Genomic DNA, 20,695 nt, shown 5'->3' with positions numbered 1-20,695 from the left:
GAGAGAGAGGTATGGAAATGCAGGTGAGAAAGAAAGGACAGTAAGGTAGAGAAGGGAGTAAGGAGTGAGAGGTACGGGACTGAAGGTGATTAGAAAGGAGTAAGGTGGAGGAGAAGAAAGTAAGGAGTGAGAGGTACGGGATTGAAGGTGATTAGAAAGGAGTAAGGTGGAGGAGAAGAAAGTAAGGAGTGAGAGGTACGGGATTGAAGGTGAGATAGAGAGGAAGAGAATAAAGAATTAAAGATATGGGAACGAAGGTGATGAAGAAAGGAGAGTAAGGGAGATATTAAAGCTAGTAGGTCACCTTGCTGATGATTTTTTTAGACTCAGATTCATTTCAGATTCACCGTTTACCGCAGAACTGAGAGAGAGAGAGAGAGAGAGAGAGAGAGAGAGAGAGAGAGAGAGAGAGAGAGAGAGAGAGAGAGAGAGAGAGAGAGAGAGAAGAATAAAAGCACCTCTAAGATATGGAGAAAATGCACATATATATGCAGCGCCATGGTCGGTCATCTGAAATTAACGCCAAATTGAGGCAGCTTATATTTACTCGCATGATTTTGCTTAATTAGGTCTAAATAATTAATAGATCAATTAGAGGTTCATTTTGGTATGATAATTAACAAAATTGCAATTACGTTGAGGCATGGAACACTTGGCTTCCTTGAGTCACAGATTTATTTAAAAACTAACGAAATCCTTTTTAACTCATCGGATAGTAACCTATCATTGTTAAAATAGCAACATATTGCTGCAATCTAGTAACTACTAGCAGAGTACCAGTAAGCTACTTGCAGAATCTCACTATTAACTAATGGATACTAACCTGTCGCCGCTAGAATAGTAAGCTATTGTCAAATTTGCTCTGTTTCTTTTTCTGGTTATATCTATATGCTAACGTCTATCTCCACGTGAAAATGCATCCTATTATATAGAGAAATTAAGTTTGTCTAAAAAATAGACCACTCAGGTCTGCTAGAAAATATTTAGAGGCGGCAGGCAATGATGTATGGTTGGTTGTGGTGTTGGGCAAGGCGATGGGCTTGGTGAAGAAATTATATAAAGCTTATTTCAGTTATTTTATTTGTCTGGCGATTGGTCAATAAAATCAGGCACACTTTTGGCAAATATATACCTATGCATGATTTTGTCATGGCATTTCCTCTCAGTGGTGTAGTACTTTTGTTGACTCCTTTCGGAACCCTTCCAGCGCATGATGCACATTAAAACAAGACAGCAAACAACACTTGCATGATCTTAAATAGCTGTCTGAATATGAAAAGTGGGTGTGGGTTATAGAAAAGGCAAGAGAAAATACAGCTACATCAGTAATAAGCAGTTCCTGGCCGGGGAGAAAAGAGAGGCGGATGGAATGAATAACTGAAATAAATGAGCATTGAGTCCACCTCATATTAATAACAATCTAAAAAATATATATGACAAATGTGTGTATGTTTACCTAGCTGTGACTGTCTCCATAGCTACATTTTGCCCAGCCTTGGTACTGTTAGGAGGAGTGGTCACGCCTCATCACAACCTCCACACCACTAACATAACGATGATATGTTGGGGTTATTATTATATACTTGTCACACACTAACTTCCTGGCCTTCCCAAACACACCCACAGAGCACCTTGGTAAAATGAGGAGTTGGAGGCACCACTCACCAAAATTAACCCCCAACACCTACAGAACATTTTTTTTCTAATATCCAGCTGCTGTACCTGTAAGTAGTTATTTTCTTGCCTCGAAACAACACTTATTTGGGTAAAGATTGGTATTATTAACGCGCTGATATCTTCTGCTCTTCTGCTGTTATATCTATCTTACTAACCTTCAAACATCCGGGAAAGCAATTGGAAAGAGTGTAAGGATCAAAGCAACTGTAAAAATACCCATAAAATATGTGAGGGCCGTGGGGGGCGTCAACCCGTGGCTCACTGCTAAAGCCTACTCAGCCGCCAATGACTACAGTGGCACAGCGCGAAGCACATCACACATTTATTTATCGTAAATAAATAAATAAATTAATAAATAAATATATAAACTTCGTAAGTCCAACTAAACTAAATCTAACCTAACCTGACCTGACCTGACTAGTCCTAACCTGACCTGACCTGACTAGTCCTAACCTAACCTAACCTAACCTAAAGTGACCAAACTTGACCTAACCAAACCTGACCTGACCTAACCTAACCTAACCCAACCTAACCTGACCTAACTTAACCTGACCTAAAGTGACCTAACCTGACCTAACCTAACCTGATCTAACCTAACCTAACCTAACGTACCTCACCTAGCCTACCTACGGGCTTCGCCACCCGCGGCCGCGCGAGTTTCCACACATATTTCATTGCAATTTTCACAGTTGTATTGATCTTTACTTCCCGTAAGTTTGAAGGTTGGTAAAATACAGAAGAGCAGCTGAGCAGAGGGGGGTTACCTCTTTGGCCGACTGGTTAAGGAGTAACTTTCCCATCTCGCTAGTTCGATCCCCGGCGCCGGCAAAACCTTTCCTGGTCTGGATTAATTTATCGTGTGTTTCGTGACATGCAAAGATTGTGTGGAAATATGGAGAAGTGGAATTCGAACAATCCACGTGGTTCACGCAATCCCACACTCATTACGTCTAATTAGTCAACACTTGTAGAGTGACTCACCTGCGTGTCTCAGATGACTGCACGCCTCCCACGCACCGCACGTCACACCTTCCTCTTCATCTTCTTCTGTCGACCTCCAACGCTTTGTAACGCTTCTTAGGTCTCTTCTCCTTGATCTTCTTTCCTTAGTGTCCTTTGATTATTTTTCTCTCTTCGTTTCCGGCTTTTAACCAAGATTGTTTACACGTCACGCATGTCAACACACACACATCACACTTCTTTTTACCTGTATCGCTTGAAAGGTCTTCCTCCTCCTCTTGATCCTCTTTTTTGCTTATTCACACACTGCTTTTCAATGGCATTACACTATTTGTAATAATACACTCTAGCACTATATTTTTCATAATTACCGCACGCAAAAGAATTTTGCGGAAGGTAATGTTTTCAGCTGTGTATTTTTTTTTTTTTTTTTGTAACGCGATAACTTTTGAACCATTACAGCTAGGATGTTGAAACGTTATAGGTGGACTACTAATGGCACCCCACCGGACGAGTTCGATTTTCAAGGTCAAAGGTCAAAGGTCAAGGTCACCGACGTCAAAAATGCATATTTTCACATTTTGAGCACTCCGACCAGACAGTGTTGGCAGCGGGGGCACTCGTTTGAGTGTCCAATGTCTAGTTTATTTCTTTACTTCTTCTTCATCTTCTGACCTGTATTGCTTCAATTAAAGGTCCTCCTCCTCCTCTTAATTCTTTCTACTTTTTCTCACACTTTCAGTGGCGTACATTATTTATCTTTCCTCACTATAAAACACTATCACACATCTACGTACTGTTCCCCATATTACTGAGTGGATAGGTCTTTCTTTCAAATAGCAATGATAGCTAATACTTAAAGAGACTCAATAAAATAATCATGATCTATTTGTTCTTTCATTTGTAAGTTTGATGTTAGAGTTGATTTTTAATTAAGGCAGTCCACAAAAAAAGTGTCAGTTAGCCTACTACTCTCTAACTCTTTCTACTTTCTAGCTCTTTCTGGTTCCAGTAATTACTCTAACGTCCCAGTGGTCGGCGCTAGAAATTCAGGATAATAATTCCTTTGGCATGACGGCATACGCGGATGCTGTCAGTGACCAACCCCACCCAGATGTAGTGTTGCCATTGAAAAAAGTTAGTGCCTCTATAAATAACGTCTCCCGCATGTCTAGTTAGCTTCATATTTATTCCACAAGGCTTTATGTCCTACCACCTCTTAACAAGCCAATACAGCAACGTGAGGACACAAGGGATGAGCTGTGTAAAAACAATGTAAACAGAGACGGCGGCACCGTTTCTAGATGTGCGATAACCACCCAAAAAATACGAGAATCCCATCACCTCTAGCAACGGCGATTTATCCGTTCTTATGTATTGGTTAAAGTATTGATTGTTGATGTTTTCTTAGCTAGCTGAACGGATAAATCATGTTAATATAGTGAAGAAAAAGATTTATCCGTTCAACTCGCTAACTAAACATTAACCATCAACGGTTTTAAGGGGAGGCTATATATGTTAAGTAGGCCTATGCTTGAAAATCGTAATTGGGGTTGTTGCGATAGTCTTGAAGCAGCAAACGATGACTACGATAACCCATGCATAACTAACTAACCGGGAGCATACATACGGGGGCGCATCTCTTCACTCACCCGCCGCTTTGATAGTTTTACCCGACTTTTTCACCTTGAACGGGAAAAATACTTATGAAAACCCAACTAATTTCTTCTCTGGCCTTGGAAAATCGTCATAATGGAGTCCTATATAGGTTTAAGTTGCTGAGATTTCCATGGACTGTTTTACGATGCTTATGATAGTTTTACCCGTCTTTTGCGCCTTGAACGGGGAAAAACACCCATGAAAACCCAGCTAATATCCTCTCTGGCCTTGGAAATCAGTCATAATGGGATGCTTTTAAAAATATACAACAATTAGGTAATCCTGAATGTAAACAGTAGCAGAGAGGTTACCAGAAATTGTCGTACTTACACCATTACAAGTACCAGTATATACCGCAAAAAACTACCATAAACCGCAAATGACGGGTGACCAATTAAACTTTACACTCAAAACATAATCATTAACATATTCCGCACGTGTGGAAAGCATAAATCAGGGTTAGTTAGGCTGTTTGCACACATATGGGAACGCGGGAGGCGGGGGCGATTCGGTGTATGTGATGGTGAAGGTGCTGCGGCCTGTCACTCCTCTCCCCGCCGCGCCTCAGCCATGTCGCCCTTCCGCTACACGCACGCCATCGTCTGCAGAATACCGGACTCCTACAAGACAAACGCCCAAGGGATCTCCGGCGCTATAGACTTGGCGAAGGTGAGTGGCTGAGGGGCGGGGTGCTGGCGGCGGCTCCTGATGGCACCCCCTGCATGGCACTCCCCGGCCCTGCCCACCTGCCGGCACCTCACCTGGCTCCCTTGTAGGCCTGCTAGAAGGGTTGTCAGTCTCTAAGTTTCCCCGGCACTGTCTTGGGGCCTTTCACTTAACATCTCTGAATCTCCTGTATTTGGCTTTCAATGGGGTATAGTTCATTGGTGTCTGCTTCATCTTTATTCTGACTATTATGTCAAGTGTACTAATGAAATTAAGTTTGTTCTCCCTCTTTTTTTTCTTTTTTTTTTTAGGTTTACCCTTAGTATCCCTAGGGGAACAGGCCCTTGTCCGAAGACAGCCCATTAAGAGGGAAGAGATTGCACCCTCCCTGCACAAGGGAGCATGGGCCTTTGCCAAAGGCGGCCCGTAGCAGAGTGCCAACATACCGACTCTATCGGCTATCGAAATCTAGCTGACCAAGTTGGTCTGTCGACGAGGATTGGCGTGTCTCTGTCTCCCTCATTCTGATCTTGGGTTTGTTATTGATTCATCCTTGTGTTGTCATACCCACATTTGCTCCATTGTGTGCAAAGGTAATGGCCTAGCTTCTAATCTACTTCACAGCACAATCAACCGATCTTCCTCCTTCATGATTCCAGTATACATGACCCACATTAGACCCCTTTTTGAATTCTCCTCCTCAGTATGGCTCATCCAGTACCTTCGAGATCTTAAATTGCTGGAGTCCCCCTAGAGAAGATGGATCAAGCAGATTTCAGGTCTGCATTCCCTTCCCTAATACCAGCAACAAGTCGTTAAATCTATATTCAGTCAAAGGACGGCTTATTCGTTCAGACCTTATCAAATGTTGGGAGATATTTCACAACCAATCAGTTATCCAATCCTTTGATTTGTTCCATTTACCTCTCCAGTCAGCCACTAGAGGTCATATATTCAAGGTGTCTCGTCAGTTTACTTCTATTGACTGCACAACATGACTTCTCAGCAACCGAGTTATATTCTTTTGAAATTCCCTTCTGGATGAAGTACAGTAGTAGGAACAAACACACTTGCCAAGTTCAAGTCTGCCCTACACACTCACTTATCTAATCTGCTTTATGATTTTCTAGACTGAACACAAGTACACTGCTTATGGCACATACTTCCAGCCCATATAGTCACACGTAGCTGTCCCACTATGATTTATCAACTTATAGGCTGGCATGCCATCAATTTTAGGCCCACCCATCTTTTTGTACTACCAGTATATTTCCTTGTCTTGCTATTGAGAACCAGGTGAGTAAAGCCCTTAGCATCACAAAGAGACGAGTGAACATATATGTAACCTAATGGGGGTGCTTGACCTCAAGATGATAATATTTATCTCCTTTTGTTTCTTCTGAAGGCAAGAAAGCAACATGAGACATACGTAGCAGCACTGCGAGAGATTGGCCTGGACGTGATTGAGCTGCCGGCTGATGAGAACCACCCTGACTGTGTGTTTGTGGAGGACGTGGCTGTTGTGTGCAACGGCACTGCCCTCCTAACCAAGCCCGGCCATGCTTCCAGGAAGAATGAGGTATGTGGAAGATATACAATGATGTACACACCACACACATCCATGTGTTACTAGGTGATCTTTTCTCCATATATAATGTGTTCTTCCTTATTTTTTATCATTTTTGGCAGAAGCCATTTTGAATTTTGATTTCCTATCCTGGCTACAGGAAATGGATTATCATGATGACATTGACAACTAAATGTGTTCAAACCTGTTCTTTAAACATTGATTAGTTATTCATAATACATGTTTACCCATTTATAAGTAGCTTGAAGCAAAGTAATGGTGAACCGATGCATATAGAAATCCTCTCTCCTCAGTTTGAGTGAAATATGTTTTCTTCATTAATTTTGCACTTATAAATAATGATATTCATTACCTGCAGGTTGAGTACATGCGTACAATACTAAAGAATGAGTTGGAGCTTCCGGTGATTGAGATATCTGATGCATCAGCCACACTTGATGGCGGAGACGTGCTCTTCACAGGTGAGAACTCGGGGCTTCAAGGCCTCAGCATGGACAGGATTCAAAATGTTCCTGTTAACTGTTTTATGAAGTATATACTCTATGGGTGTCTTCAGTATGAAGGAGCATTATACAGTGTCAGGTATAGTCAGGAGTGTTATACATGCTCTACTTACCTGCATATAGTCTGAAAAATTGCCCATTGAGTAGGACTGTAGTGAGGAAGTCAGGGTTAGGTGGAAACAAAGCAGTTATAGTGCCTCTAGAAAGAAAGGTTAATTTTGAATGTTAACTATTTTGGCATAAGTCTGTTCAGGTCTGTGGGAAGTTTTCTAAACATTTGTCTGTCAATACCTGGTAGGACTGACAGAATTATCAGAATAATTTCTGTGGGATGATGTCATCATTAATTTTGACAGCCAGAGTTACATACTGAGGTGATTCCTTGGAGCTCCTTTCTCTTATGTATGAACTCGTGAAAATTTCCCAGTGGAATCTAATCTCTGCCAGAGTCACAAACTATGGTGATTCTTTAGGTATCCTTCCTCTATTCAGATGTCCAATTTTCCCACTTTTTGTTTCTCTTTTCATCTCACACACACTGTCTGCTCTCTTCTTAGGCAAGGAGTTCTTCGTTGGCCTGTCTCAGCGCACCAACCAGGCCGGGGCGTGTGCTTTGGCCTCTGCTTTCCCAGAGTTCCCCTGCACGCCTATCAAGGTTCGACTTTCTTTTATCTTATGATTGTTTTCTAACCATCAAATGGTTGATCATTCAATACATCACAATTTTATATATTATATTGTTATGATAAGCATATCACATGATGGCTCAAATGGTTTTCTTATAGCTTGTATCAGAAATAATTGCAAGGTTTTATGATAAGTTTATAGTCCTCTCCACAGGAGTTCTCATCACTCAGTCCACCTGCACCTCCACTGTACAATTTTATTTACCTGTTAAATAATTTCTGTAGTCTACATCTTTTCCAAACCTAATTCCATCTTCTAATAACAATTAAAATATGTTTGATTTTTCTCACATTTAGGTTGTGTAAGTAGTGTGCATAGTTTAGCCTTGCTGGGCACATTTGGTGATTGTAACTAGGGATGCTAAACAGGATGGGGAAAGGAAGTGGCCTCCCCATTTCATGTGCCACTGGCCTTGCACACAGGTGGCACTGATCACCTGTCTCTCACGTCTGCACAAGTACGAGACAACTCCTCTACCTAAAGAGTTTATTTTTATTCATCCAAGTTTGCTTTGCAGGTTGACAACTCTTTACATCTGAAGACAGTGCTCTCCATGGCAGGGCCAGATGTCATCTGTGTTGGCAATACTCCGGAAGCAAAAGGCATATTGAAGGTAAGGATATGGGAACAGGTTATCATTTAGGCAGTGACAGTTACATCTCTATTGATTTCTAGCTTTAAAGTCCCCTAAACTTTACCCCCAATTCATGGTTCCTTTAATTTGAACATCACTAGTGCCTGTTCCAGCAAGTTGAGGTTTATAAAATGTTTGTTGTCGGTGGAATTTAATTTAACCTGAATATTTATTTTATTGCAGCGCATTGAGAGAGAGGCCACGTTTAGGTACCAAACCCTGACCGTGCCTGATAATAATGCTGCCAATGTTGTCTTTGCCAACGGGTTCATGCTGCACCGGAGTGGAGAAGAGTACCCGGAATCAGCCAAGGTGAGGCTCACAGCCGCCATACTGGAGGTTACATGTATTGAGTTGAGTGCACTGAGTGATTGAAATTTTTGTGGTGTATGGTATCCACAAGCAGATCTCTGCCAAGGGAAGTGAATGTTCATGCCTTACACAGTTCACTATTCCCTGCATTAATGCTGTAATATGTTAAGTGTATTGAAGAGTTAATATCTGATTAGTAGAGAAGAGTGTTTATCCACCTGAAAGTTGAATAATTAGCTCACATGCACAGTAATATATATATGATTGTGGAAAGGCTGTTTAAATGTCTGCAGAAATGAAGTTTCATTTTATAACAAGAGTAAGTGATATCCATGTTCCCTGTGCAGAGCATACGACAAATGGAGACAACTTGTTCAGTCATTAAAAAAAATGTGGATTGACATTCATTGTATTCCTCATTTCAGATATTTGAGGAAAAACTATCCCATTGGACCTTGAAGCCGGTCACCTTCTCAGAGATGGAGAAGGCCGACGGGAGCCTCACCTGCTGCAGCATCCTCATACGCAAGACTCGCCACCTCAAGAACATCATGTGAGGAAGTGAAAAGTGTACCTGACCTGCTGCTGGACGGGCCACACCTTCCCTTCATTGATGGTGGGCAGTGTATCCAGCGGCAGCAGCAGCAGCACCGTCTGTGTGCCTCAGGTCCCTGGGTGAGTTGCTTTGCCACAACTGCCAGTAAACATTCCAATGCCTTGTCTGAATCAATCTTTGCCACGTGAGATGCTTAGTCACCGTAGATAGAAAGAGAAGTTTATCAGTTGTAACATCCTGTACGATTAGTTCTGAAGGAGCAGATTTTTGACGATGGGCAATTATCTAAGTGCCTATGCAGTTTGAACTGAACTGAAGAAAGTTTGAGATCTGAGTAACTGCTATCTTGATAAGTATTCCAGTTAACTAAAGTCAGTGCAAAATAGACATAAGCATAAAATAAGTTCTGTAAATGGAAACATATTTTCACAACATTGATGCAAAATAATAATGACAATAGAGCTGGACCCTTCACTATGGGGAGACTTATGTACATGATAGCGTGTGTACTTCACAACCCATTAGCTACAGGTGTTGTCTCTGTTTTTCTACTGCAGATTTTCTTTTTCTTTTTTTATAATACTGAAATACCGGTGCTTGATTAGCCACACTATTGCAACACTGGCAGTGGTTGCGTATGTCCTAAAGGCAGCTTCTCCTCACCATTCATTTTCTCATTTCTGCCAAGACCTTTTATGAATTGCGATGCTTTGTCCAAAATGAGATGTTAATATTTTGGCTCAGTTATGGATATATGATCATTTTTTTTACTTCCATTGCAACAACTATGTTCTTTTTTGTATGATAAAGTAAAGTTAGTAATCCCTCTTTGTAATCTGAGAAGGTAATGATAGTAAATCAATAATACTTGTAATATTTTTTGTTGATCTGGTCATTTGTACAAAGGTCATAGAAAAGTTGTTTTCCAGCTTCTTTTCACTGACAGTTCTCACATTATGTTTTATGGTTTGCTTTGGCTAATTTGAAAACTAACATCAAGTTCAGTATAGGTTTTATTATAACGCTGATCACCAATGATCATGAGACGTCTTCTCAGGTTTGAATATAACAGTGTCCAAAATCAAGCCGAAGGCTACCTGTCCCAGTGCTCTGGGGTCATGACATCAGTGAACTGGTGAGATGTGACCACAGGGGAAGCAATATCCTAAAAGCTGCAGAGGTGGCAATTTCAAAGCATTTCTATGAAGTGTGAAAATGCCTTTTATGCTCACTCAGTTACTCTTGCTTGTAAATATATTTGTGCATTGTTAATCATGCACTAAGCACGAAAATGACTATTTAGCAAGGGTGATGGTAGAACTGAAGGGAAAATGCCTACGTCATACCGAATTATTGTGATGGAGAGCTTGAAACTTGTTATGCAATATATATCAAACTTGTTTAAATGTTGAAATGAATGATACGTACTTGCTGATCTGTTGTGACGTATACCGCATTAGTAGAACCCTTTGATAAAGTTGTCAGATGTTGAATTGAATACAAGTTGGTTTTTCTCTGTGAGTGTTCATATTGTACACTCATTCTCATATCATTCAACACTGTAAGGAAATGTAAGAAGATAAAGCAGTTCCTATTTCCATGGTATGCTAAGGAAATTTGTTTTTTTAATAATTGTGTACATTCATAATGCCAATGAGATCAGTTAACTGAGTAATGATTTGCTTGGTCACGGTATTTCAGAGTAGTAAAGTTCTGCTGAATTTACTATTTATTTAGTTATTAATTACATGATAACTTATTGTGCCTATTATCATTCTAAACGTACTTTTGAACATGGTTTTGCACCTGTCCATCAATAGGCACTACGAGGCAGCATCTCACATGATGTCATCTATTTTCTTTTGGTTAGGATACTACAGACTTGATCATAGTTTGTAACAGACACCTGAAAAATATCATGTATACATTATTCTTGATTAAGTTGTGACACTTGCTGAGAGTATGTTGCTCTTAGCTTATGGCTCTAGAGTGAAGGGTGCTATTTCTGTTAATGGAACGATAACATTCATGAGTACTTCAGCTCAGCGGTTGTACTCAGCATATATACTACTGTTTTGGAGTGACTTAAACATTTATGTTGTGACATGAGGAACATACGTAGTTGTTCTTACATTGCTCTAGTACTAATCATTGTATTCTGACTCTTTTCCTCTTTTGTCCTCACAAAGCTCATGTACTTTTGCTGTGGACCTGTGCTTGATGGGCTGAACACTTCTTGACACATATCGTAGGCAAAGGAATGCTCAAGCACAGCTTCATATCCTTACCATGAAATGTCTCTTTTGGAATATTTTTGTCAACTTTCTTATCATTCATAGTTTGGATTCACCCACCGTGGTGCTCATCTTGATGAATTTTTATCTATATAATATTAGTCACCATTTTAGAGATTGATTCCCATAAGATATTTTGAAATAAATATTTTAGTTCATCAGTTTTATGAATACAGTTGACCCTTTATTTCATATAATATATACTGTACATCATTTTTCTAAATCTCTGATATTCATGACAAAATTCTAGTTTCTGAAATCCAGTTGCAATTCACGGGATGTCCACCAACCACCATGCCCGGCAGCAGTGTTGTATTTATTGTGTCTGGCTTTGAGCATGAGGATAATGCACTGCATCTCATTTGTCAATATTATTTAAAACAAATGTCATCAACAATGCCCTCAGAGCAAACATTTTTTGACACCAGTAGCTGCTCATTGAATGTTTGACCTTCGCCGTTCAGAGTGGAAGTACTGTTGTTTTAGTTACCCACAACCATGAAGTAAGTAGCTTCAAAGCTTTGCATCAGAGTTGACAGTACTATACAACTGATGGTGAATGAGCACCATTCTTGTCTCAGCATTACCACAATAACAAAGAGGATGAAAAGACAAAATGTCAGCCTCTCCATGTGAAGAAACAGCACTGCCAAGCCAGGCGTGGGGCATCAGTGGCATTAATCTTGGAAAAATTACACCACCACTCAAGCAAAATGGTTTACAATTTAATTGTTCTAAATTAGAAAAGTTGAATTCCCAGGTTCTTAGAAACCTTTCTCTCATTCTTTGAAATCAAGGGTCCACTGTATAACATGTCTGCAAAAATTTGTTTCCACATAATGTTGTATTCTCAAGTCTAGTGAGATCTCTGCTATCAAGTGAACAGTGAAGTGTTTGGGACGTGACTCGGTGATAGTTGCTCGTAGTAATAATTGCTGACACTCAGCAGGTGTAGGAAACTTGCGGTTAATGCTTACAGTGAGTCAGTTTTTCCCCTTGTCCCTCAAAACAAAGTGTCTTATACAAAGAGTATTTTTAGCTTGCATGTGCTTTTATTCTTCCATCATAAAGCATGATGTTGCTATTTCTATTTCAAATTCATAATCTCTCACAACCTAAAGCTCATGGTGCTACACCACCTGTAGCGGGTCAGGTTAGGCTATAGGAGAGCACACGCAGTCCTATTGTTGCCGTGGATATTTTAAATATCCATATATAGGAATTTTCTGCTATTTTAGTAGTTGTCATATAATAATATATGTCTTGGCATTCATCGAGAACATTAATTTGTATGCTTCTACTCCTCTAGTGGTCAATAAAGTAAAAGCCTTGAAAACCTGAAACTTGCTAAGTGTGGTAAGCCTAGTTTAAAATGTCAAATAGGAAGGGTGAGATCCTCATCTTTCACTTAAAGATAGGATGTTGCCACTAAATTGGTCAGTCAGCATAGCAAGTTGATGATACAGAAAAGTGCAAGGAATTTTTTAGGTGGTTGATTTGAATCAAGGGAAGAATATGAACACAACACCTTGTAGAAATTTTTCTTTCTCCATCTATGAGTTTAATTAACTTACTTTTTGCCACCACTCTCATTTTGTACCCAGTGCTAGCAAAAGAATGATCTCTTGGTCCCACTGAGGCTTAAATGCATGATTATAATGCTTGCCTCTGACTTATTTAGTTTATTTAGCATTAGAAAGTGGTGACTCCATGGCACATGAGTGTGTGGTGCAGGCAGCTTTAGGTGCAGCTACAGAACAGGAGGTGGAGGGTCAGACCTTTGAACCTTCGGCCGCTGCCACATAGGGAGCGAGAAAGCGAGCGAGAGCAAGAAGCTTTAATATACATTTTAAGCAATGGAGATGGCCACACTGGCAGTGAGCAGGTAATGGCGAGAAAGCAAGCTGGTAGGCGAGAAGAGTTGACAATTAACTTTTCTTGCGCAAGATCGCTCGGTCAAAAGGAGTGACATCACAGACATGCCTCTCTATTGTTTGCCGTAACTCACCTCATACATTAGATAGGGCATTTTGGTTAACATCATTAGATGCCGCAGTGGTTGCAGAACTTGAATATGTTTGTAAAAACTCAATAAAACAAAAACTAAATAAATAGTGACGAGTTGGAGTTAAATTATCACTCCGTAATGTTTATAACACATTTTACATATAGGTACCATTTGCAGCGCCTATGAAATGAGTTCTAAAATGAACAATTCCATCTTATAGAGAAAAGACTCCTGAACACAGTGGTGTATACAGATTTTTCTTAAAACGCCGAATAAGGGAAGCACAGAACTATTTATAAAAACATTTCACCTCATCCCTTGTGTGCTCCAACGCGGGCGGGGGCGAGGGATGATGTGTGCACTGTCGCTAGGGTATTATAGTGTTGCCAGGGTATGTACTGCTCCTGAAATGCAATGAGATTTGATTTTCTCTTTTCCACTATTCTCTCGACCCCACACGTCCTCTGCGTGTATCAAAACACACGAGAAATTAATCAAGACAAGGAGAGGGTATTCGCTGGCTGCCTGGGATTGAACCTGCGACCAGCGTGACGGGAGAGCCACTCCATACCGATTCGGCCAAAGGGGTACCCCACTCGCCAAGTGGGTTATAGGAGGCTCCCTTATCAGGCATAGTCACCGCACTACACGGCTTTCCCCCCTATGTAGATTAATTTCTGTGCATTGAGACCTTAGACAGTGACCACTATCGGTTCACTATTCCACAACGCCCCCGTAGAGACATACCTCCAACTCTCCCCTTTTCTATTACCCACGGAGAGCATGGGCCATCCTACCAGTTACCCCTTCGGAGAAACTTAACAGAATTTCAGGAGAGGATGCCCACCGCTATGCCACCAGTGAAATGCCCCAAGATTTTATTTTCTCTTTTCTACTATTCTCTCGGCCCCACACGTCCTCTGCGTGTATCGAAACTCATAAGAAATTAATCAAGACAAGGAGATGGTATTCGCCGGCTGCCTGGGATTGAACCTGTGACCAGCGTGACGGGAGAGCCACTCCTTACCGAGTCGGCCAAAGAGGTACCCCACTCGCCAAGTGGGTTATGGGAGGCTCCCTTATCAGGCCTAGTCGCCGCACTACACTCCTTCATGGCAGGAACATGCTCTGATTCTCTCATGTTTGCCAATACTTTAGTAGCTTTTTAAACCCCATGTATTATCTGCAAGTTGTCAGTTTTTCTGTTCCATCTGTTACTGACTTGACACCCTCTTCTTTGTTTATCATGTAAAATATGCACAGGCACAGCTTTGGTATTAAGCACTGACGTGTCTCACATTTTTTTGAGCCATGAGAACACTTGGCACTTCATCATACTATTCTCTTGTAAAAGCGATTTCAGCACGTATGCCATGACGTCCAGAATATCATCTGATGGTCTGTCTGTAGACTGCGAGTCGTGTTGCCATGGCAACCCTCGCCTCACCTCGCTTTTCGTGTGGCCACAGAAAGTCGCCTTGCTGGTCTCGCTCTCACTCGCTTTCTCACTCCCTGTGTGGCTGCGGCCTTAGGTTGGGCAGCCATTTGTCTTTGGCTCATGGCCTGGGTCTGCATAAAAAGGTTGTAAAGTTTTATTTGATGTTATTGGCTGTGTGGAATGTCAGTTAATAGATTGCGAAGTTTGTGTCTCTGCAGTGTCTTAAGCAGTATAAATGTTATCAGTTTTTGTGATAAAAGTGTCTGATCTGAAGGTTACATTGACATTTTGAATGTTAAGTAGAATGCATCAGTTCCATTCATATCAATCCAGGCAATTGTTTTTTGCATGTGCTGATTTGCTTGTCTTTTAGACATTGGTGCAGTATTATTGTTTTACAACACTATTGGTACATTACTTTTCCAATGAGTGCTGCTTCATGTCATCAGGAGAAGGATCTCAGGAACTCACTCTGTGTTAGCACTGTCCACCTCACAGCTGCTCCAGGCAAACTCCAGGTGCTACTTCTACTGCAGGAAAGATGCTGAATTTTCATAGACTGTTTTGTTTTGTGTGTATTTATCTAGTTGTATTTACCTGGTTGTAGCTACAGAATTTGAGTCATGCTCATATTGGCCTGCCTCCATTTCCATATATATCCAATTTATCCAACTAAATTTGCAAGTGCTCCATCCTTGAACCACCTTTGTTATTATATTTTATTTTATATTATTTTAAGCTATGTTTTAAAGATGCAGCCTAACTTTCCCTTCACTTATGCATGGGACTCTACACCACAGGGTGGCCACCCTTCTGAGAATACAGGTTTAGTATCAGAAACTTATTCTGCACTCTGCCATGATGCAAATATTGCATGCTCAGGAAAGAAGATTTTTGTGCATACCTTGTGTTGCAGCTCCGTGTTTTCCCGTATATTCAAAGCTTTAGCACAGCCTAAGCAGCAGGAGTGAAACAAAAGCATCAGCAGCAGCATTATGTGGCCATGAATGTTAATGTCAAGCACAAGAGATATGATCTATGGCCCTACAGCCCTTCAAGGCTATGTACATGTTCAATTGAGGGATAAATTCAAGCCCCTAGACATATATCCATGCTAAAGTCCACTCACCTTAGCTTAGTCCTAAAGAATAATTGTAAATTTTGACTTGCCTGTCTTCATGTCAGTACCACCCGGCCTGAATGTCGCCAGGCTTGTTGTTGCAAATCACAGTCTGCAAGCATGCCAGTAACATTCAGTGATATTCAAAGCTTCTTTAACATATGAAAATCAGCAATGTTAACATATTATTGTGTTTTGATTTTTCAACAGAATATTGGTCTTAGCCATTTATTCATCTCCAGGGTTTGTGGAGAAAAATTAACTAAATTATGGAATTTTGATCATCATCATTATGAGAGGCAAATTGTAAAGTAATTTTTCATATTAAACCTTATTGCTGTAGTGATGTAGTCAGGATGCCGCAATGTTATTCTTTTATTGCATTGATGTATATTGATGTCATCATGCTACTTTTGGCTTTGTTTTTTTCAATAGAAATTTGAGATTCTACTTATTGGTTTTGGCAAGTGCTGCATAACATACTCTGAAGTGCTATTCTTGTCTTTAATATCAATCAGGAATATGATGCAAACTACATTGTGCTTTTTCTTGGTGCACCAATGCAACATTGTGGTGCATAATGCTCCATATAAGTTGATGTAAGTTGTGCTTAGAATTTATTTTTTAACACTGGTGATCCACTGCCATCTGAACCATGGCACAGACGTGACGATGGACCCGAGGCAGCACTGAAGGCGTTGAACGGCTATTCTCATTTGGTTCATCTTTCGTTGTAATTTGTATCATGTGAAACTTACAAACTACATGTATTCATGTTAGTAACTGTGAGCCTGCAGGAAAAAAGGGAATAGTTATGTCTAGTGTTTAGTAAGATGTCATAAATTTGTGTTCAGAATGTGTGCGATTTGTTAGTTTGTGACTTAGCACCCACACATGCATCTGCTAGTCAATTCACAAAGGAATGGTGCAGCTACCCAAGATGACTGCTTACTCTGTGGACATTCTGGAAAGCTGATAATTAAGTTGTTTTGTCACCACTTAAAAATTAATGTGTGATTGCTGCATGCAGGCACTGCCATGTGTTTGTAGCAAATGTTGCCTTACTGTAGCCTTCTTATCAAATTCTACTAAGCACCAATGTTGCCACTGTGATACCCTTGAGAACTAGTATTCGTTGGTGGAAACAGTAAACTGTTTACAGTGGTGTCTTACTAAACTAGTAGAACTGTCAAACTTTATTCAGTCAGACTAAAGATAATCATAAATGCCTATCAGATTCATATTGCTGTTGCACTTCCTTTTGGCTAATTTGAATAGAATGTAATTTGCCTTTGATGAGTTGACGTGGTGTCCTGTTGCCAGTCCAGGCGCCTTGGCCTTGGTGTTTGTCACGGAGGTGTTTCATGTGTGTAAACAATGTGACCCAGACGTTGTCCCTTGTTACAGCAAGACAGTACATGTTAGTGAAGTAGCAGTTCTTAGGTGGCCAGTGTTCCAGCAAGATGTGAAATGGGGCAGGTTATTTTATTTTAGTTTTTATGGCAAAACAGCCAATAAAAGTGCATGCAAAATGTTAGTCCCATTGTAACCTTTTCATAAATACATGGTAATTTATTTTTCATTTTGGACGTAGTTTACTTTAAATATTAAGTGTTCCAAAATAACATTTGCTTCAGAGGTAATGATGCTTAGTGTCAGAAACATGTACAACATTGTTTTCATCCTTCAGCTGTGTTCATGATCTTGGAGATATCCGGAAAGGATTGAGTTAGCCAATGTGTTTAAAAATTGTTTGGATATTTGAGTTGGATGAATAATTTTGCTTTAATATTTGATAAGATATGAAATTGGGAAGAAAATTATATTAGGACATTATCAACATTTGCCTAGCTTTGATAATTAGCCATTTACATTTACAAAAGGATGTGTACTTGTTGCATCAACTTGTGGACCAAGGTTCTTTGCAGCTCAAGGTAAAGCAAGGACGGAGCAAAGAGTCCCCGGCAGCATAGGGGCTGTGGCAGCGAGCGTCCGTGCTGCTGCCAGCCTTGACACTGACTCATGAACTGTACTGTGAAACACACCAGCAGCTGCTTGCACTGCACGGCAGCAGCGGCAGCTCCTGTACATATAAGCAGTCTATAAGGCCAGGCTATTGAGTAAGTCAAGTAGGTGAAAGATTCAGTTTTGTTACCAAAATTAAAAAAAATATTAGCTTTGATCTATTCTAGCATTTATATTGAAGCAAACATACTATTGTACCAGTGAGACTGCACAAATAAAAGTGCCATAGTATGATGTGACTACTTTAGCAACCTTACATGTGTGAAATACAAAAAAATATTTTTGCTCTGGTACTTCTACATTTTGCATGCATCTATCCATCTATCTGTAGCTCTGCTGTACAATACATTATCTCCGGGACCTCTCCTGGGGGGTAAGCTGGTGTCCAGTTTTTCATGTTCATCTACTTTTTGCAATACTAACACTGCTCTCCCTTTTCATGTAATATTCACTTTTGTCAATCCATCTCTTACCCTCCTATTTGACGTGCACACCCTCGTCACAAAATCTCCCTATACATTCATACATGCATTCATTCATCCGTACACACGTTCATGATGAGGAGTTGCAGCAGGAAACTAAGGGTCACGCTGACAGGCATCAATTTGCGAAGGTTGCAGAGAAAAGAAACAGTTTACAAAGTCGAGCATTATATCGTTGAAGTTTGCAAAGACAGTCATTTATTTACATGGAATACAAAGACGCGTTTACAAGAAGAAAAAGGGAAAAAAAAAGCAGATACAAAAAAAAAAGATCATCCCATCATCCACTCAAAATTCTTCCACCTTATCCCCGTTTCCCTCTTTGATTAGAAAAAGGAGGAACAAGGAAGAGAAGTCAAAGAAGGAAGGTGCATAGAAATTAGTAGGTCAGGGGAGAGGGAGAGAGATAGAAGTTCACAGGTGGTAGGCTATTCCTTATCCTTCCTATTCTCTCTCTCTCTCTCTCTCTCTCTCTCTCTCTCTCTCTCTCTCTCTCTCTCTCTCTCTCTCCCTTTTTATAGCTTCGTATTGGTACCGATGCCTAGTTTCTCTAAGGGCGTCGGCGAGTCCAGAACCTTGAAAACCTGAAGCATATTGACCGTGATTGTTGTGTGTGTGTGTGTGTGTGTGTGTGTGTGTGTCAGGGGCGGCGCAGCGAGGTAAAGACAAAGGAGAGGGAGCACAAAACACAGACTTACGCATCGGAATCAAAGAAAGGAAGAAAATCGAAAGACGCAGAAAGGAACGAAAGGAAGATTGGGATAGAAAGAAGGAGTTGAAGAAGAGAATAAAGAAAAGATGACAAAGAAAAAGAAAACAGGCGATTGAGTAAAAGAAAGAATGAAAAAATTAGAAAATGAATATATAATTAAAAAAAAGAAAGGAAGAAAACGAAAAAAATATATAACGAAAGAATGAATGAATGAATGAAAAAAATGAAATATTGAGAAAAGAAAACTAAAATAAATAAAGAAAACAAAGAAAGAAGGAAAATAAAGGAGGAAAGAGAGAAGTAGAGAGCGAGAGATGGGGAAAAATAAATGAAAAAAGAAACAAATGGAAAAAAACAAATAAAAACAAACACTACTGAAGGAAAAAAAAAAAAGAATTCCACCACCAACATCCGACATCACATTCCTCGGAACGAACATCGGCGGAGCATTGATTTACATAGATTTACATAGAAAATCAGACCACACAGACCCCATGGTCCAGACTTGGTGGTCTGTCCTTAAACCTAAGTGATTTTACAATAATCAGAAGACTCCAAAACGTTGCATTTCTACTCTAGTTGATATTAAGTTGAAGGAAGTGACGGTCGAGCTTATTTTTGAAGGAGTCAATCGTGTTACACTGGACCACTGATGATGGGAGCTTATTCCATTCTCGCACTACAACGTTGGTGAAGAAAAATTTGGTGCAGTCTGAATTTACTTGTCTACATCTGAGTTTTACGCCATTGTTCCTCGTGCGCAAAGTGTCATCGATCATAAACAATGTTGATCTGTCTACATTCGTGAAACCATTAAGTATTTTAAAACATTCGATCAGTTTTCCTCGGAGGCGACGTTTCTCAAGAGAGAACATGTTAAGGGTAGAAAGCCTTTCTTCGTAGGATTTGTTGCGCAAGGAAGGGATAATTTTCGTTGCCCGACGCTGAACACCTTCTAATTTAGCAATATCCTTTGCATGGTGGGGAGACCAAAACTGTACCGCATATTCCAAGTGGGGTCTGACTAAACTGTTATAGAGCGGGAGTATTACATCTTTATTCTTAAATAAAAAGTCTCTTTTAATGAAGCCCAACATTCTGTTCGCTTTATTTGCTGCATCGATGCATTGCTGTGAGAATTTGAGGTTTGACGCTATTTTGACCCCCAAGTCCATGACGCATTGAACGCTTTTGAGTTTAACGCCGCGCATTTCGTAATCAAACTTCTTATTCCTCGTTCCAACTTGAAGGACCTGGCACTTGTCTACGTTAAAGGGCATCTCCCATCTATCCGACCAAGCTGAAATTTTGTGCAAATCCTCTTGGAGGCTTTGCCTGTCTTCGTCAGTGAGAACCGAGTTACCAATCTTTGTG

The 20,695-nt window shown here is 40.4% G+C and overlaps 2 protein-coding genes across 2 annotated transcripts in view; one reads left to right on the top strand and one right to left on the bottom strand.

The window, feature by feature from the left end:
* Positions 1-3,389, bottom strand: part of LOC127004706 (glutamate receptor ionotropic, kainate glr-3-like) — a 56,945-nt gene extending 53,556 nt beyond the window's left edge. The window contains exons 1-2 of the mRNA XM_050872798.1: positions 3,372-3,389; positions 2,659-2,791 (exon numbers count right to left, since the gene is read on the bottom strand). Of these exons, the coding sequence (XP_050728755.1) occupies positions 2,659-2,791; positions 3,372-3,389 (151 nt within the window). The remainder of the gene's footprint in view (positions 1-2,658; positions 2,792-3,371) is intronic.
* Positions 3,390-4,636: 1,247 nt separating this feature from the next.
* Positions 4,637-18,358, top strand: LOC127004545 (N(G),N(G)-dimethylarginine dimethylaminohydrolase 1-like). Its single transcript, XM_050872384.1, has 7 exons — positions 4,637-4,965; positions 6,368-6,541; positions 6,909-7,011; positions 7,611-7,708; positions 8,258-8,353; positions 8,558-8,686; positions 9,112-18,358. Exons 1-7 carry the CDS (start codon positions 4,867-4,869, stop codon positions 9,241-9,243), a joined length of 831 nt encoding a protein of 276 aa, XP_050728341.1. The 5' UTR covers positions 4,637-4,866; the 3' UTR covers positions 9,244-18,358.
* The last annotated feature ends 2,337 nt before the right edge of the window (positions 18,359-20,695 follow it).

Source organism: Eriocheir sinensis, chromosome 28 (genome assembly GCF_024679095.1).
Source record: "Eriocheir sinensis breed Jianghai 21 chromosome 28, ASM2467909v1, whole genome shotgun sequence".
Taxonomy (NCBI): domain Eukaryota; kingdom Metazoa; phylum Arthropoda; class Malacostraca; order Decapoda; family Varunidae; genus Eriocheir; species Eriocheir sinensis.
This window is presented reverse-complemented; position numbering and strand designations above follow the sequence as displayed.